At 41.2% G+C, this 18906-nt stretch overlaps 3 protein-coding genes and 1 long non-coding RNA gene across 8 annotated transcripts in view; 1 reads left to right on the top strand and 3 right to left on the bottom strand.

The window, feature by feature from the left end:
* Positions 1–5656: 5656 nt before the first annotated feature.
* On the bottom strand, positions 5657–15052 carry LOC108627423 (sodium- and chloride-dependent GABA transporter 1). 2 transcript variants are annotated; one of them, XM_018028669.2, is made up of 10 exons: positions 14614–15052; positions 10803–11102; positions 9778–9912; positions 8563–8691; positions 8374–8497; positions 7925–8296; positions 7641–7857; positions 7228–7584; positions 6336–6506; positions 5657–6257 (listed from the first exon to the last, which is right to left on the bottom strand). In XM_018028669.2, exons 2-10 carry the CDS (start codon positions 11095–11097, stop codon positions 6120–6122), a joined length of 1938 nt encoding a protein of 645 aa, XP_017884158.1. In that variant the 5' UTR covers positions 11098–11102; positions 14614–15052; the 3' UTR covers positions 5657–6119. The 2 variants fall into 2 exon arrangements, with proteins under 2 accessions (XP_017884158.1, XP_017884157.1); XM_018028668.2 differs by lacking the exon at positions 14614–15052 and adding an exon at positions 13694–13970 and having other exon boundaries at positions 6120–6257.
* LOC113464655 (uncharacterized) lies at positions 14005–18000 on the top strand. The gene is made up of 3 exons (XR_003389498.1): positions 14005–14369; positions 17253–17723; positions 17792–18000. It is a non-coding gene; the product is annotated as an uncharacterized LOC113464655 (long non-coding RNA).
* Positions 15579–18253, bottom strand: LOC108627415 (uncharacterized). Its single transcript, XM_018028639.2, has 4 exons — positions 17784–18253; positions 17618–17713; positions 17245–17495; positions 15579–16089 (listed from the first exon to the last, which is right to left on the bottom strand). Exons 1-4 carry the CDS (start codon positions 18027–18029, stop codon positions 15711–15713), a joined length of 972 nt encoding a protein of 323 aa, XP_017884128.1. The 5' UTR covers positions 18030–18253; the 3' UTR covers positions 15579–15710.
* Positions 18254–18402: 149 nt separating this feature from the next.
* Positions 18403–18906, bottom strand: part of LOC108627421 (laccase-4) — a 22763-nt gene continuing 22259 nt past the window's right edge. For all 4 annotated transcript variants that reach the window (XM_018028665.2, XM_026815576.1, XM_026815574.1 and 1 more), the window contains one exon: positions 18403–18783. In XM_018028665.2, the coding sequence (XP_017884154.1) occupies positions 18632–18783 (152 nt within the window). In that variant the 3' untranslated portion in view covers positions 18403–18631. The remainder of the gene's footprint in view (positions 18784–18906) is intronic.

The raw sequence follows: 18906 nt of genomic DNA, 5'->3' as shown, positions 1-18906 counted from the left end.
TTTTCATATTTACTATATAGCCAATACATCCTTAACAGACAGTAAAGTCCATTGTCGCATCTGTAAACGTGTTGCCTACCCTAACGTGCCTAAGAACGTCATAAACGTGATTCCTTCAACGGAAACAAGAACCGTCGTTAATGATCGAAGATTTCTTTCCGGAAGTTCCGTGCACGCTAGGAGCGGAACGACGCGATTGCACGAGACAGTGAGCTAAGTGGTTCTCGGAGTATAGATTAATTGATCAACCAGGCCAATCGGTTTCTCGTCATTGCTTCAGACGTTTGACAAACGTAGTTCCCCAAACAGATTCGCGTTCTCAAATTAAATCGACAATCTCACTTGTCTAGAAATCATGCCTTTGATAAATACACTTCTGTTTTTAAATCCAAGTGTTTCTTTGTCGAATAAAACCTCGTGGCTGATGTGGCCTGGTCGATACGGATTTTAGACACAAAGGGACGCAGGGAAAGGGTGGAAACCGGAAGCTGCACGGAATTCATGATTGAATCTGTTCCATGACAAAGGCTCTCCTCCCTGCGTAGTCAACGCGCCTCTCTCCTGTTCCTCTTCCTCCTATTTCGAATATTCCAACCTACCACAAATCCGCGTTCGCGTGCACGCTTTGCATTTTTCATCGGATGCCAAACCGTATACACCGTGGCATCAATTTTTCTATTGGTAAATGAATCCTCCAAGCAGTTATCCTCGCGTTCGTTTAAACATGCAAGTTTCATAACACGAGGTCCCACATAATTTCTAGATTCGTCTGTCTAGATGGAATTCATGTATTCATGTGGCATGGCGGTTCGGTTTTTTGAAAATTTTCCGAATTTTTATTTCTTGCCTGTACTTCTGAAAAGCCTCGTTCTCCAAATTTGCTAAAATTTTGAAAATAAGTTCATTTTTGAAAAAAGAATCATGATGGCGAGGATTTTTGGCGATTCGAAAAACAATTTTTTAAAATTTGCGTGTCGTTATCTATATTACCGACGTAGTCACAACCGCGGGAATATGCAATACAGCTTTGAAAGCAAGTTGAAGAACCTATTTTCAATCGTTAGGTTAGATTATCGTGGGTTGAGTGGGTTAGGTTAAGTTAGGATCCATTTTTACAATTAATCGAAGATATCAAATATGTGTATGCAACAAATTAAGAAGCAGACAAATTATAAGTCACTGCATTGTTGGTAATATAGGAAGTGACTTTGAAATGGTAAAAAAGTTCTTTTCGAGTCGCTGAAAATCCTTTTTTCAATTATGATTTTTATAAAAAAAGAACGTATTTTCAAAATTTTAGAAAATTCGAAGAACTTTTCGGAAGTTTCGCCATATTTCTTATTATAAATTTATATTTAAACTCTAACAATTCTTGAAAGTCTATTGGCTGATAGGCACGACTTGTGGAAGTGCGGCCTTCACTTAAACTCGTTAGGGGCGCAAAAATCTTAGTTTTGATGTAAAGGCGGCTTCCAACAATCATTGCTAATTAAAAAAAAAAAAAAAAAATGGTGTCCCGTATAATTGGATGGGGAAATTTTGGGGGTGGGGATTTAAACCGAAGGCAAGTGTCTGTTAATTATCATTTATTAAAATACACCGAACTCGATAACATCTCGAAGAGATTAAATTCTACTTTTGAGCCAGAAATGTTCCCATTAAATCTCCGTCGGTCTACCGGATTACCTATTAATAATAAATAATCTAATTTGTTTAAACGTTTTAGTACCACACAACTCGTAAATGTCGTTACACGTCTGACAATCGAAAACAATTTAGAGAACATCAGGAGAGGACGAACAAAGGGTGTAAATATGGTGGATTGTAGCTGCACTGCATTCGTTATAATTTCATTTCGCTGTATAAAACAATGCTGATTCTGCAGGGGCGAGGGTGGATGGGGGGGGGTTTGGTGGTGGTTGTCCAATTTAATTCACCGGTGCTCCGTTAATCGAGTTCACTCACCCACACTGGTATGGCATCCACCCTCGGTCTTCGTGCCAACAAGCTTATCACCAATTATACGCGGGTACAATCGACGTCACTGATTCGCGTATGCGCGTATATCGACGCGGAACGGTACGTTGACGAGGCATAATGCGATTCCGATCGGATTGATCCGGTCACGGATAAGTGTGGTCACCTGTCGATTCTATACACCCCCGCGTCCGTGCGTTGCTTATTTCGTGACAGAAACCACCGGAAGTATATTGATTAACGTGAGAGTAATTAGCGGGCATTCGTTCCGCTCGACTAATCCATCCGGATTGGCCGGTGAGCGGGATTAGACGCGCGACGATTTCAATCGGCTCACTCGATACTATTATGCAGCTTTTGTTTAGCCTCGTTTGGCCTCGTTCCCATGATCACAGGGAATTCGGACAACGAGATGCTGCCTGCATAAAGTTATTATACACTCGTGGTTCCGAGAGTCTAGGACCGGGCACAGTTCAGTTTTTGATCGTTTTGCGCATCTCAATCCTTTACAGTGTGGAGGGAGTTCGCTGCGACCCCCACCACCTTCCAAGCTGCGCGAAACGGTCCCTAAACTCACGGGACCGCAAGTATAGATAGAGTAGGGAAGGTTGTCCGGAAACCGTATCCTGAATAGAAAGAAAGAGACAGTAAGAGACCTTTCTTTATCTCTTTCTACTAGCGCACGATAGAAAGAGATAGAAAGAGGTCATCCATTTTCTTTCTCTATCTAATGAGTATACGTTAATACTTACACAAGAGCCTATGTCTTCTCTACTCTATCTATAATAACTCTATGACTGGCTGAGCCTAACGGAGTCACGTGCGCGACATTAAAATGTAAACAAAGCTTCTTATGATTTGCAACATTAACAATTGTTTAAGCTCGTTTACATGAAACGTGTAATACTGATTTAGGCCCAGTGTGCTTTCAAGCATCCTAGGACAGTTTTATTGCTCTTGCTTATAGACAATCGATTTTGGTAAGCTTGTCTTCATCACTGATCTCAAGGGATTCTACCTAAAATACGTGCCACGTGAACATAGCGATAAGTAGGGGTCAAGAATGGCAAAGCTTGATGGTATACTTGATTATTGTTGTTGGCAATGCCAGATTTTGATTGAGAGATGAGAGATTGAGAGAAATGAGATAAGACGTCCAATATTTTGCTAAGTATCCTATAGATCCTTAAGCAAATCCTTAAGGCGATCTTAAATATAACGACTCTAAATACTGGCTTATATATCAAAATCAAAATTGTGCATTCTAACTTGACACAGTAAGCAAATCTGCCATTAAGTTTTTCTACTTAGCGCTGTGTTCATGTGCCATGTTTTTTAGGTATACTTTGCAAAGCTGGTCCTGAATCCCTTGAAATCAGTACAGCTTGGGACAATGACTCCTGGTCAGCTCTGGCTTATGTTAGTTTCCATTAAGCGAACAAGATATAAAAACAGTATTAAATCTTTTTTCTTTTTTCAATGCCCAATATGGCGTTGATGCTGCTAGGTTTTTATACAATTTTGACATCTCAGAATAAAGACAATTTTAATGGGAAAATTGCATAGGACCTTATTTGTAGTTGATAACTAGTGCTATACCTGAGTTCCCGAGAATGGGCACAGTTTTTGATCGTTCTGCGCATCTCAATGTTTTACCGCGTATACTGAACCGTGTGGAGGGGGTTCGCTGCGACCTCCACCACCTTCCAAGCTGCGCAAACCGCAACTAGACTCTCGGGAACTCAGGTATAGTTGGCAGCACACTCGCCATAAGGAACCCAGCGCGGTTAATTCAAATAATGACATTTTCATTTACTCAATAGTTTTTGTACACATACAACCAGAAACGAATGTTGCAACACAAATATAAAATCACTTGGCCAGACTACCAAGCTGCGCAAAACGCAACTAGACTCTTATAAACTCAGGTATACAACTTTTGTTTGCAACATTTTTTGCTAGCGGCAATAGGTAAGCATTAATTCCAGATCGAAGAACAAGATATAGACTTGTTACTGTTTTTGAACGTCGTCCTATTAAGGGAAATTCTCATTGGCCGAAACTGACCCAATCATAGAAAGAATCAATTGAAATGAAACGAACCAAAAGAAATCATTGCCCCAAACTGTACATGATTAATTATAATCATTATCTGGGCTCATTCCTTCATCTATTTGGTGTACTAATCAAGCGTACAACACAGATAACATAGTATTTTATAATGAATACTGGAATATTCCTTAGCATTAATTTTTAGGAGTTTGCATCGTTCCGATTACTATAGAATTTTCGATTTGCATTAATTTGCATGGAACAACGACTATTCGTTGTAGCAACGCTGATGCCGAGGCTTTTGCGAGGCATTCGCCGTTTCATCTCGGAACTTGTGCGACCTAAGGCAACGTTCAGATTACTACACTTTTAAAAATCCTGTCTTCTGTTCAATAAAAAATATAAAAAAAAAGAAATTGGCAAACTAAAGACAGTCACGCTATCTCTATTAATCCTCATCATCGTCGTCGAGGCACAAATTCTTAGCTTTCGACTGTCAACTTGTCGCGTAGAAATCAGTCGTCTCGGTTACAAAATATCGTCTCGTAAAAAGCAGTCGTGCTCGAAAATCCTGTTACAAATTTCTGTAGAAAATACTGCAAATCGAGTCTCGTAAAAATTTCGATCAGCGAAAGCTCGCGTGTTAAAGTCAAACGAAAGGACGTTCGTTTCGAAACCGTCCGTTCGTTCCAAATATAAATCTCGTGTCAAAAATAATCATTCTTCACGTCTGACAAGAATATCTTCAACAGCCGTCTTGATATCTCTTCCAGCAAAGTCTACTTTCTCGTTAAATCGCACTTTCCTCGCTAAAAACCGGTCTGGCTGGCTAGGCTACGTCTCGTGTTGCTCGGTATAGGAATATCGCGATCGACAATCGCGATAGAAAAATATAGACCTCTCGAATATTCAAAAAACTAACGTAATATAAATCTAACTCGTTTCATTCTCTAAGTACCTTTACGAGGTACCATTATATTTATCCATAGAAACGAAGTTGGCTCGCTCTCGGGTTCGTAAATCATTCTATACCTGCCGTCACGAGAGTCCATAACTGCGCAAAGAGTGTCCTCATCTCTCTCTTTCTTTCTAATGCTTCACATATCTTCGCCATTATTTAAATCTACGTATTTGATTACTTCAGACATGTTCAACGGTGACTTGTTAACGATTCAACCTTCAGCAGGAGCCTATATTCGTGGTCCCGAGCGTTTAGGACCGGACCAGGGGTCTCAGAATTTATCCCGCACGGCTCGCTTCCCCTCCTTTTCGCCCGTATTTCGATCCCCACTACTATTCTCCTCATGCGCCTTCGCGAAGCGAACGTATCAAGTACCAGTCCCCACCATGGTCGCGTCGTCCCCACTTTCCGGCCGAGGGATAAATTCTGAGACCCCTAGACCGGGCACAGTTCAGTTTTTGATCGTTCTGCGCATCTCAATGCTTTACCGTGTATACTGAACCGTGTGGAGCAGGGATCTCGTAATTTTTCGTGCACGGCTTTTTCGCCCGTATTTCGATCCCCACTACTATTCCCCTCATGCGTGCTCATGCGCGTTCGCGAAGCTCTCCGCAGCGCTACCGTGAAAATCACTGCATACCCCCACCAACTATTGGTCCCCACCATAGTCGCGTCGTCCCCACTTTCCGGCCGACCGAAAAATTACGAGATCCCTGCCGTGTATACTGAACCGTGTGGAGGGAGTTTGTTACAACCCCACCACCTTCTAAGCTGCGTGAAACGGTCATATACTTTTGGGACCGCGAAAATAGGTGGGGATGCGTCAAGTAGTGTCAGTGCTGAGTCACTGTGACAATTGCACGAGGTGGGGAGAGCTATTGGAGTAGGGAGGAATCACTTGGCCATGCCTGGATTAGCCCACTACCTCCAAGCTGTGCGAAAGTGGTTATGGACTTTCGTGACGGCAGGAAAATAACAGAATTCCTCCTTTCTTGATCAGAGAAAGTCAACTTATCTGACGTTAGGCGAGCCTGCGTCCAACTTCGCCTATGTTAAGTCTGTTTAATACGCTAAGCTTACGATTATAATTACAACCTATGATGGGAGGTAGAGAGACCATTCATGGCAATCATGTTTGACTCAGGAAACTGTTGTTCTTAGTGATCAATCCTGCACTGCTTTCAGACATTGGTATCACTGCGGACTTCTCGCCTTTCGGTAGCTTCGGTTGCGACTTTATGTTCGGCTGCAGACCTTTCACAAGGTTCTAAAAATAATAGTGTGTGAAAACGAATTCGTGTAATGGCTGACAGAGACAAATAGATGTCCGCTGAAGATGTATCACCTCTTTAATGGATCCTGGAGTGACGATAACGTAATAGAGAGCGTAGCCGGGTATCCAGATCATCGATGATAAACTTAGGCAAAACCCAACCACTTCTGCCCATGCTGGGTACTCGTAATTACTCCCGTATTTCAGTGGCGTGTATTGCACACATTGAAACACGAATATAAACTACAAAACATAGTATTAAAATATTAAACATTATATCAATAAAAAATTTGATGTCGATTGAAGAAACCACCGAAGAGAGGTTATTAAAAAATGGGGAGCCTTATGGGACCTCGTCAGGGCTGCCAGAATGCAGGACTTCTCCTCTCCCTGTGCTCTCCCCACTTACATATGGCATTATTAAGGCATGTTTCCAATGACCATGGATAACGTAAGTGGGGGAAAAAAAGTAGTGGGGGACAGCAAGGGAAGAGGAGAAGTCCTGCACAGGGTTGTCAGATAATCGTATCCCATACCCCTTCCACCAGCAAATTGGCTCGATTCCCCTCTCGCGATGCTCAACAGAGAGGAACGTCACGCTGTCTCCACTATGGCATCGCCAGAGGAGAATTGCTGATGGAGGGGGTATGGGATACGATGGGATACGATTTTCTGGCCAGGGATCTCGTAACTTTACGTGCAAGCGGAAAGTGGGGACGACGCGACCATGGTGGGGACCAATAGTTGGTGGGGATATGCAGTGATTTTCACGGTAGCGCTGCGGAGAGCTTCGCGAACGCGCATGAGCACGCATGAGGGGAATAGTAGTGGGGATCGAAATACGGGCGAAAAAGAGGGGAAGCGAGCCGTGCACGTAAAGTTACGAGATCCCTGTTTCTGGCAGCCCTGAACGCAAGCAGTGCCACTCTTTAGTAATCTCTTCTCAATGAAGAAACATACTTACCGCCATGATGACCGGCGCGAAGACTACCCAGCAAACGTACCAGAATTTATTCAGCCGCACGCCCATCATCTGGTGGATGCAATCGCAGAACTTCTTCGCACCGAATATCCACGATATCGCGATCGTTTGGAAGAAACAGACCCAGAGGATCGACATGCCGCTCGCCGAGTAGAAGTCCATTAATTGGAATATGTAGACCCCGCCGTTGGTCACCATGGGCAGGCCCAAGGCGAACATCAGACAGCAAATAGCGATGGTGAATTTCTTTCGATGGGGACGAAGCAGGTCTGGCCAATTATCGACCACGCCGGTAATGAAGGACTCGACGATGCAGAATTCACTGTCGATCCCAAGTATCTGAGGAAGAAATCGATTTAGGAATACGTTCAGGACAATAGCGTGAACATTCTTACTAGTAACATGACGAAGAAAATGATTGCCCACATCGAAGCCCCAGGGAGTTTTAGGACTACTTCTGGATATGTGAGGAATACGAGTCCTGGACCACTTTTCACCACTTCGGACACTTCGGTGCCTTGTTCAGAGGCGATGTGACCAAGAATGGAGAACGTCACGCAGCCTGCTAGCAGGCAGGTCAACGTGTTCACCACGCAAGTGATTATGGCGTCTCTGCGCAAACGTATTTGTTCAAATTCGACCTTCATTTGGATGTAAATGAGAAATTGGCTTTTCATACTTGTAACAATTGTGATGGAACTTGTTGTACGAGCCGAGGGCGGGCAGGGCCCCGGTCCCGATGCTGTAGGCAAAGAAAATTTGCGTAGCCCCGTCGATCCACGGTCCGGGCGATAACAATTCTTCCCATCTGGGCGTTACGTAGTACAACAATCCTCGATAGCTGCCCTCTAGCGTCACCGCTCTTCCCAAAAGAATGAAAAGCACCACGTAGGGGAACAAGGCTGAAAACCAGATGATCTTACCGCTCTGATGGAGGCCGCGACGGATGATAGAGTAAACGAGGAGCCAGCCGACGATCAGGCAGCCTAGCAGCTCCCATTGAATCCCCCCGATGCTTTCGATACCGGAAGTCACCCCCAGGACTCGCCTCCTGCAATCATCAAACGAGTCTCCATCATAGTTTTCATCGATGATCATATCTTTTTTTTTTATTGAGTTTTTGCTTACTCCCAGTATTCCTCGACTGGCGTAGTATGGTGGGGCTCGGTACTATTGTACGTCGAATTAGTATTGTTCGTTTTCTCGATTTTAACGAGGCCGTCGTAACAGTCCTCGGTGTTCCACCAATTGCCTACAAGCAAAGATTCAGTACAAGGGGGAAATAAGGAAGGAGATTTGCTGAATTTGTTTACTGACCGCAACCCTTCCAGGGCACGCTGGGTATGTTGACGAAGGTGCTTATCAGATAAAAAAGTGTCCAAGCGATGATGATGCAGTAATACACGTCCAGGAAGAAAACGATCGTCATTGTAGCGTATCCGACGCCTGCAATTTTTATGAATGCAATCAGGCGTCAAATGGAAATTCTCTACTTAAGGTAATAGCCCAACTATGTTCCTATTCAAGAATTTGTACCAGGCTTATCATAATTTTTCCCGCACGGCTCGCTTCCCCTCTTTTTCGCCCGTATTTCGATCCCCACTACTATTCCCCTCATGCGCCTTCGCTGACTATGCCTAGCATACCCCCGTCAAGTACCAGTCCCCACCATGGTCGCGTAGTCCCCACTTTCCGGCCGAGGGAAAAATTATCTCGTCCCTGAGCGTACCCCCATCAAGTACCAGTCCCCACCATAGTCGCGTCGCCCCCACTTTCCGGCCGAGGGACAAATTATGAGAACCCTGGTTTGTACCCTGTAACGCAGGCATGTCCAACTGTGTCGCGCACGCGACGTGACCTTCAACTGGGGCCTAGGTGGGGATACGTTAAATAGTGTGAGCGTATTATGGTTCGCTAAGTTACTGTGACTATTGCGTGAGGTGGGGAGAGCTGTTGGAATAGGGAGAAACGAGTGGGACATGCTTGCTGTACCGCTTGCGCGCTGCTGCCGTTTCTCACACGGTCGGTAAGGCAGATTTCAGTCTGAATGTATTCATACATTTACCATAAGTAATGTATGTGTAAACCAATACTAACGAAGTGTCGAGAGCGTGCAGGTTTGGCAATATTGCATTCGTTGTACATGTATAGTGATTGCAGCGTGCGCATTCTCGCACTCTCTCGATAGACAGCAGAGTTAATATTCTTTAAGTTCAGTGTTGCCAGATTTACATAATGTCATTTCGCTCACGTGTCTTCTGCTAGTTTATACAAAGTTCTACACTTTACAAGCAGTGACGAGTACTCGACTTATGTCATTAGTTTTCTACTTAGTTTGTAGAAAACCTGTAGATTAGGACTACTCTGAATGACTCAATCGTGTAGATTACGTCTGATTACGTTATTAACGTCGAAATCATGTTTTCCACCAGTTTTAAACAAGTTTTCGACATTAATGACTTAAAGATTTGGTAAAAATTACAAGAAAAGACAACAAAATCGCAAGGACTACTACCATAATTGTAATGCTACCTTGTAACAAGGGGCACAATTGTCCTACGAGGGTCATCCCTCCGGCGCCGAGGTACTGCCCAATAGCCACTTCTTGGAAGAATATAGGAATACCGCAAAACAACATGGCGATCCCATACGTGATGAGGAAGGCACCTACGCATTCAAATTTACCAAAAATTTATTATTATCAATATTTAAATTTTGTCATTTGATCAAAAAGACACCAAAACTGAAAAACAATTTATTAACAATTTTCAATTATTGCTATTTAAATTGTATCTGATTTAATCAAAAAGGAACTAAAATTGAAAAACAATTTATTAACAGTTTTTAATTATCGTTATTTAAATTATATCTGATTTGATCAAAAAGGCAATAAAATTTAAAAACAAATTTTTCAATTGGAATCAATTAAATATAATAATGAATACTTAAAAATATTGCATCAACAAAGAACAAACACAACGAAGAATAAAAACCTCCCAATACCAAAAACCAAATTAACTGTTGGGCAAAAGACAAGTATTTATGTAATTACCAAGATTTATAATACTTTACCAAATAATCTAAGGTAATTGGACCTGAGTAAAAATTTTAGTAACTACAAAATGAAAAACTGGGTGATATTTAATATAGCGCAATTGTGAGAACTGGCAATAATAAATAAAATAAAATATATTTACTGTTAACCACTCTTCTGTATAGATCATTTATATATTTAATGTATTTTAGTTATAAGAAATATTATACCAGACCTATGTACAGGTATTTGTGATACCTCTACAGGATTTATTTTGTAAATTTTTCTGGTTTCAATAAATAATAATAATAATAATAATAATAAATGATTAATTTAAGTAATTATGTAAGTAATAAAATTATGGTCTTTTGCAATGATTAGTGAAACTTTTATTTTGTTTTTAATGTCCTTCAATCACTAACATTAATCCTTGGAATAAACTATTAAATTAAAATAAGACTCTTATTTTTAGACAAATTTTTATTAACAATTTTTTAATATTGTTATTTAAATTTGGTCTCACCTCCGCCATTTTTGTAACACAAGTAGGGAAACCTCCAGACGTTTCCAAGTCCCACGGATACACTAATACACGAGAATAAGAAGTCTAATTTGTTGTCCCATCCACCACGCTCCGTGTCTTCCTCCCGATTCTCGATGGTGCCTCCCTCTCGGTCCTGCATCGTTGAAACGATCGTCTTCGGTGCAGGACGAGTTGATTCCCTTTTCCTACCAGACTTCGCTTTAAATTCTATGAAAGTTTGTTCCGGATCGACCTGATCCTTCTCCTCTCCCCAGTAGTACATCTTCTCTGCCATAATTTCTGAAATCACGCGACGATTGGCCCTCGCGACGTTACGTAAAAGTGTCCTGCACGCAATCGGGACGTAATCGAGGGTGCCTCATGAAAATTTAGGGTAATTGATCACATGATTAACGAAGAATTTGTCCTCGTACTTTAATAATAGTAATTAAAAACTAACTGTTCTTCTCAAAATTTATTATCAAAATGTGGGTGGGGGGGAGGTGATCTTAGGACCAAGTTCTCTGATCTCATTACTTCATTAAATACTTCCTATTTACTCGATAATATTATTATATTTTCAAAAATCTGGCTTAATATTAATTATGTCACGAATGAACTTGGTTTTGTAAATTATAATGTTTTCCAATATGGCAGATCCAACTGTACCAGTAATGGTTTGGTCATGCTAGAGCTTCCTCCAAAGCCAAAAGATTCAGCCATCTACTGTTATATACATAGTGCAAATAGTTTTGGATACATAGAACAATCTCGTTTACGATGATGTTTTATCAGCTTGGTTGCATAAGCGGAAGTCGGTCAATAAGCAGGGCGACACCGTGTTGCCTCTTGGAAATTGTTGCTAATGGATGCATACTCCCTTAATGCGAAATCGATGTCGCGGTTCCGCGAATCATTATATACCGCGATTTATGCTATTCGCAAATTTCCATGATATTCGCAAATTTCCATGAATTTCCATTGAATTTCCATGAAAAAATTGGGACACACTGTTTTTTGGTATACAATTTGAATTTCGATCCAAAATCAAAATCATTGAAAAATTATTTCAAAAATTATCGAATCTGTTTTCGAACTTCCCTGAATTCTATGAAATAAAATTCTATAAAAGGATTGGGACACGCTGTTTTTTGGTATACAATTTGACTTTCGATCCAAAATCAAAATCATTGAAAAATTATTTCAAAAATCATCGAATCAGTTTTCGAATTTCCCTGAATTTTATGAAATCTTATTTAAAGAATTGGGACACACTGTTTTTTGGTATACAATTCGACTATCAATCCAAAATCAAAATCATTGAAAAATTATTTCAAAAATCATCGAATCAGTTTTCGAATTTCCCTGAATTCTATGAAATCAAAATCTATAAAAGGATTGGGACACGCTGTTTTTTGGTATACAATTTGACTTTCGATCCAAAATCAAAATCATTGAAAAACTGTTTCACGAATCATCGCACATTGCGATTTATGCTATTTTCGAATTTCCATGAATCATATAAAATGACGTGAAAAAAATTGGTACATTCTATTTTCTGTCGTATAAATATACTTTCGTTCTAAAATCGAATTCGTTGTAAAATCGTTCTGGGAATCATTGTATGTCACAATTTATTCTATTTTTAAATTTCCATGAATCGTATAAAATGATATTACAAAAATTGGAGCACTCTATTTTCTGTCGTATAAATTGACTTTCGTTCTAAAATCGAATTCGTCGTAAAACCGTTCTGGGAATCATTGTATGTCACAATTTATTCAATTTTCAAATTTCCATGAATTGTATAAAATGATATTAAGAANACTTCCAAAATCAAAATCATTACAAAATCGTTCCAAAAATCATTGTACACAACAATTTATGCTATTTTCAAATTTCAAATCGAACAAAACATAATTTAAAAAATTGTGGCACTATTTTCTGTCATATTAATTGATTTTACTTCCAAAATCAAAATCATTACAAAATCGTCCTAAAAATCATTCCACGATTTATGCTATTTTCAAATTTCCATGAATCGCATAAAATAATAAAAAAAGAAAATAGAAATGCCCTATTTTCTATTACATCATACAAATTGACTTCCATACCAAAATCAAAACCATTGCAAAATCCGACCGTAATCCGTCATTGCAAACACCTGGAGAGTATTGCATCATGCCGCCCACACTCGGCATAAAACATACAGGATGTTTACAAAATCGTGGTATAACCAGCAACGGGACGTTTCCTCACATAAAATCTAGTCGAAAACAAGGCATATAGTTTTTCACAAATGGCGTCATTTTTTCAAAAATCGAGTTAAAAAATTCGTCAGGTACGCGACTTTAATTAATAATTAACCATAAATACAATAATTGATTTATTCTAATAAATTACAAATTTTAAAAATGTCTTCCTTGCTGTTATACACAAATTCTTGCTCGACGAATTAGCGAACCGTGAACCGAAACTAATGAGTTCGTCAATGTGTACCTGAACAATATTACTTTTTAATTAACCCTGATTTTCATTATTTAGGTCATAACTTATTTCTTTCACGAGAGTGCATAACTAAAAATCCAGCGAATAAAATAGACTCTATCTATATAAGTACACGCGTTCCTATTGAATTTTCAAATTCGATTTTCTCGAAACTGACACCAAATATGAAAAAACTATATACCTATATTTCACATAAGAAATCATCCCTTTGTACCACGATTTTTTAAACACTGCATATACAAAAAATCGAAGAACTCACACAATTTCCTAATCATTGATCGATTAAAAAAAACCGTGAATAGAAAAACTTTTAAAAGAACGCGATTTAAGAAGTACTGCGCAGTTTCAACTCGGGGCGGTACGTAAATAATAAATTGAATTACCGCGAAGCCGATCAGATACACGGGCGTCCCGGCGACGTGCGACGTTCGAGCTTTTCAATTTCCGCGTTCATTACATCGACACGGTGTGACCTTTGTTCTGGTTAAATCCCGTCGCTGCATTCCGGAGCGACAGACAGACAGACAGACAGACAGACAGACAGGGAGACAGACAGTCGTTGGACAGAGAACTTCCGAGACTGAGGCTTTGAACGAGATCCGTGAAACGAGGCGACAAGAGGGAATTAGAAGTGGGCAGAGAACTTGAAATTCTTGCATCTCGTTAACGCAAATCCTCATACTTCCGTGTGATGAAGACCGTAGCAACGAGATCTGAATCTGATCTTTAGAAGATCGTCCAACTGAACGTAGCGATTCAAGCTGTGAAGATCAAGAGGGGTGTCCCCGAAAACTGGATCCCCAACTGAACGTGAAGCACCCCTTACTTTCATTCCACTGTCCCGGTAACCCTTATTACGATTCATAAACAGGTTTGCCAGGGGAAGTGGAGGGGCGACACGTGCCCGTTTCGCACGTGTGTACATACGCAGTTACTAGTCTTTGTGCTCGCGTCCATTCTCCCACCGGATGCTGGACGCAAAATCAATAGGAAACTCCGTGCCACGCGTTACGCCGTGCACGTGGATTTGTGTACGGTTTTAATTATCCTCAGATGCAGGTAAACACAATTTTTAACTATTCTTGATTGCTGAAGTGAAACAATTTTCGAAAACGGTGGAAGATTGACATTAATAATTAAAAATGTGCCTTTTGCTGACCCAGAACTCTCTTCTAGAATTTATTCAAGACTCCCTCTTACGTATTATTCCTTATTTGTCCTTTTTTTTATGTCCAGCATCCCTCAGGACTAGGGAACCTTGTCCCGAGCACAAAGAACGAAATTCGCGCACACCCGGCCTCACCTGTCTTGATATTGTACAATCCCACGAAACTGGAGATCCTCAGAGTCTAGTCCAAGTCAGCGTCACTGCAACGGATGTATCCACTTCCCTTTTTCAACTAGTTTTATCGCGCGTCGGATAGCGGCAGGTAGAACCCTGGTCGACCTATCCTACTGGGGATGTCGTTACAGAATAATGCTTGGCCGCAAGATGGGGAACGCTACCCCTTCGACGCGCATGCGTAGTCGGTAGCATCCCCTCCGGAAACAAGCTGGAACGAGTCTCGTCAAAGCTTCGTTCCTTCGATAGACAATTAAAAGAAAACATGACACGTTAATTATTCTTCAGTTATTTTTTATATATATGGTTTCTCTGGAGAGAAAAAATGACTCGGTTCATTTTGAGGGGGGATGCGTTAATTTTAATTGGGCATGTTTATGAAACGGGGAAAATCGCGTGGGAGTATTGGGTCAAGGGGTAAAGAAAATTAGAGGTACACAGCGATGGTGTTCCTGTGTAAAGAGTGGTTAACGTCATGTTTGCTTATTTCGTTTGAACGCAGAAAGCAATATCGATCGTTCGGTTAAATAAAGATTGTGATTATAAAAAATACGTAGGCGTATAATTTTTATAATATACAATATTACAATAAAATTGTACAAGTCGTTTTTATACTTAAATCTAATCTACTTGTAGAAAGTACGATGAGATTCTAAGGAACTGAACAATTTTTCATTGTTTTTCATAAAACCTATTGAAAATTACTTTCTAAGGTAAGGTTAGGTTGATCTGAAAGACAATACTCGTAGCACAGCCTCCTTCACGCCTCCACTTGTCAATTTCCATAAACCCTTGACCTTATCTATCGAACCAGGTCGCCTAGTGCGTAGCGAATGAAATTCGAATCACAGCCTGATTCGAACCAATCGGATCCCCCGAAGTCCGCTACACGCGATACTCTCATAAAATCCCCGTTGGTCGTCGCGTATTATTATTATTATTATTATCATGATGATTAATTCCCACGACCACGTCGTTGCAAAAATCAATCTACTTCTGCCGGGGCGACGTGACCTAGAAAATCGTCCTTTCCCACTGTGTTTCCGTGTACAGGTTCCTCAACATCCGCTCGACTGGTCGCTCAGGTTGTTCGGTATAACCGTGTGGCAACCGCGTTTGTAACGCATCTGCCGCGGTGACAACTCGTCCGAGTCTTGAATGTCGTTCACCGCCCCAATCGTGTACAACGACTTCATCGACACTTTCCTTTGGGGCTCTTTGTACCCAGAGAAATTCGGTTTTGGCGTCCAATTGGTGCCATAAGATATTGGCAGGACTTCTCTTCGGGGTTCATTCATCATCAGATTGCTGGATATGTCCGATTGGCACTCGTCGCAGACCGAATTAGTCTTGCTGTCGTTCACCGGAGGGAAATTCGTGTCCTTCTCGACCTTCAGAGGCTCCTCGGACCAGTACATCAGCGCGAGCGTTATTATTCTGTCAGGGTTAACAGATTTGCTTAAGTAGTTCGATTTTAAATAGTAGGGATTCTTAGTAGCAACCTTTTTACGTATCAGTTCACTGAACCCAACCTAATCTAACTCAAAATCGAAGATATGTTGAGTCCACCATTGAAGGACCCATGTGGGGGTCTCCTCCGCGTCATTGCAACATAAAACCATAAAAACCTAAACCAACCCAAGGGCTCTTTTGGCCCACGAGGGTTGCCTCCGCTTCACAATACAGTAAAAACAGTAAAAACAGTAACCTAAATCCAACTTTTTTACGTATAAGTTCACTGAACCCAACCTAATCTAACCCAAAATCGAAGATATGTTGAGTCCACCATTGAAGGACCCATGTGGGGGTCTCCTCCGCGTCATTGCAACATAAAACCATAAAAACCTAAACCAACCCAAGGGCTCTTTTGGCCCACGAGGGTTGCCTCCGCTTCACAATACAGTAAAAACAGTAAAAACAGTAACCTAAATCCAACTTTTTTACGTATAAGTTCACTGAACCCAACCTAATCTAACCCAAAATCGAAGATATGTTGAGTCCACCATTGAAGGACCCATGTGGGGGTCTCCTCCGCGTCATTGCAACATAAAACCATAAAAACCTAAACCAACCCAAGGGCTCTTTTGGCCCACGAGGGTTGCCTCCGCTTCACAATACAGTAAAAACAGTAAAAACAGTAACCTAAATCCAACTTTTTTACGTATAAGTTCACTGAACCCAACCTAATCTAACCCAAAATCGAAGATATGTTGAGTCCACCATTGAAGGACCCATGTGGGGGTCTCCTCCGCGTCATTGCAACATAAAACCATAAAAACCTAAACCAACCCAAGGGCTCTTTTGGCCCACGAGGGTTGCCTCCGCTTCACAATACAGTAAAAACAGTAAAAACAGTAACCTAAATCCAACTTTTTTACGTATAAGTTCACTGAACCCAACCTAATCTAACCCAAAATCGAAGATATGTTGAGTCCACCATTGAAGGACCCATGTGGGGGTCTCCTCCGCGTCATTGCAACATAAAACCATAAAAACCTAAACCAACCCAAGGGCTCTTTTGGCCCACGAGGGTTGCCTCCGCTTCACAATACAGTAAAAACAGTAAAAACAGTAACTTAACCTAAATCGAACCTTTTTAGGTATGAGTTCACGTGGCACTTGACCGTCGCCATTGCGGCATTCGCGACGATCAGATGTTCGACGATAAGATTCCACACACGGTTCGCGGAAAGTGCACAGCCTAGGGCAAACGAAGCGATCGCCATCGAGATCAGCCAGCTGATAAAACTAGCCGACATGACCGGCGGTTTCAATGCCGGTGAGTAGTATGATGACCAAACTCGTTGCCACCATTGATACGACACTTGTCTGTACTCCGATTCCTGCAAAACACGCAATCTCTCCTAACCGCAAACTAGATATAAGCAGTAAATGTATATAAGCAGTAAATAGCCAGGAGTAAATAGAAAATGGCAGCTGGTGTCGGGTTGTATAATCTACTCACGTAACTCCAAGTGTACCAAACGCAGCAGTAGAGCAGCCTTTGTAGCGTCAGCCAGAGCCACAAAACCGCGATGGCGACGATCCAGCTGACCACCAGCTTCAAACACGTAACCACCTTATAACGTTATTACGAACCGGAAGTGCGACCGTTTAGGTTTCTTGTATACCTGAACAGCTTTGTACAACATCGTCGACGCCATGGCTTGCGCCAGGCCGTTGCACGAGGGCGGATTCCTCCAGAGGACGATCGCCACAGAGGCGAGGACCAGGAACGAGGGTACGGTGTGGACGAAGTCCGGACCGACGGCGATCTTGGCATACTCTCGGAACACCTTGTGCTGGAGGAACAGGATCTCGTGCGGCACCGAGAGCAAGGTCACCACTTGCGAATCCACGGCCGACAAGCAGGACATCACGGGACCTCGGCACGCAGCATCGAACACGATGCCCGCGATGGTTAGGATTCCCGGGATACCTGACGTTTACACACTGAAATGAACCGCGCCTCTTTCCTTTGTTTCTTCATACGTGACATTTTCTCGGTTAAGGCAGTCACGTGACTTTAATGTAATATTTATTTATTGATGAAATTTGGATGTTTTTTTTAATATGATTTATTGATAACCAAGTAATAATTTTGTGCCATTAAATTTTTGATTAAATATGATTTTTGTATATAACAAATATCTACTGTGTGATAAAAATATTTTCTCTGACATTAAGGATGTATAAATGATGCTTTTATTATAGGTTTGTAATGGAGAGATTTATAAATGAAAGACGCTGTTAATTTAAAATGATATTTATTTAAAAGGAGTACAAAAACTGTGTGTCGGAGCTCCGTTGATCGAGAAAATAATTCTAGCGACTACCCTGCACATCTTCTTAAGTCGTTTGCGTATAACGAACGTAACAGTTAAAAGTCTTTTTTTTTCAAGGCGTGTACACTTTTCAGTCTGTCCGAGTTTATTTACAATTATATACACGACCAAAGATTCTTAAGGGAACTAGCAGTCTATATGAGGAAGTAGTCCGGCCCGACGAAGGATCCGCATTTTGGGAAATCTTCCGGAGCAGATACCATATTACTCGGATCTCCGACTTGGAGAATCACGTCCAAACCTCTCGTCCAATCGGCTGCGTGCTCGTCTCGTAACATCCAATAACCTGAACAGTTTTAATACCATGTATAAAGAGACTAAAACTGTAGATTCAATAAGAAGAAGAAGAAAAAGAAGGATAAGAATAATAATAGGAATAAAAATAAGATTAAGGATAATAATAATAAGA

Source organism: Ceratina calcarata, unplaced genomic scaffold, assembly GCF_001652005.2.
Source record: "Ceratina calcarata isolate Rehan_Ccalc_2016 unplaced genomic scaffold, ASM165200v1 scaffold470.2, whole genome shotgun sequence".
Lineage (NCBI taxonomy): Eukaryota > Metazoa > Arthropoda > Insecta > Hymenoptera > Apidae > Ceratina > Ceratina calcarata.
Note: the sequence above shows the minus strand (reverse complement) of the source record. Positions and strands in the feature narration are given on the sequence as shown.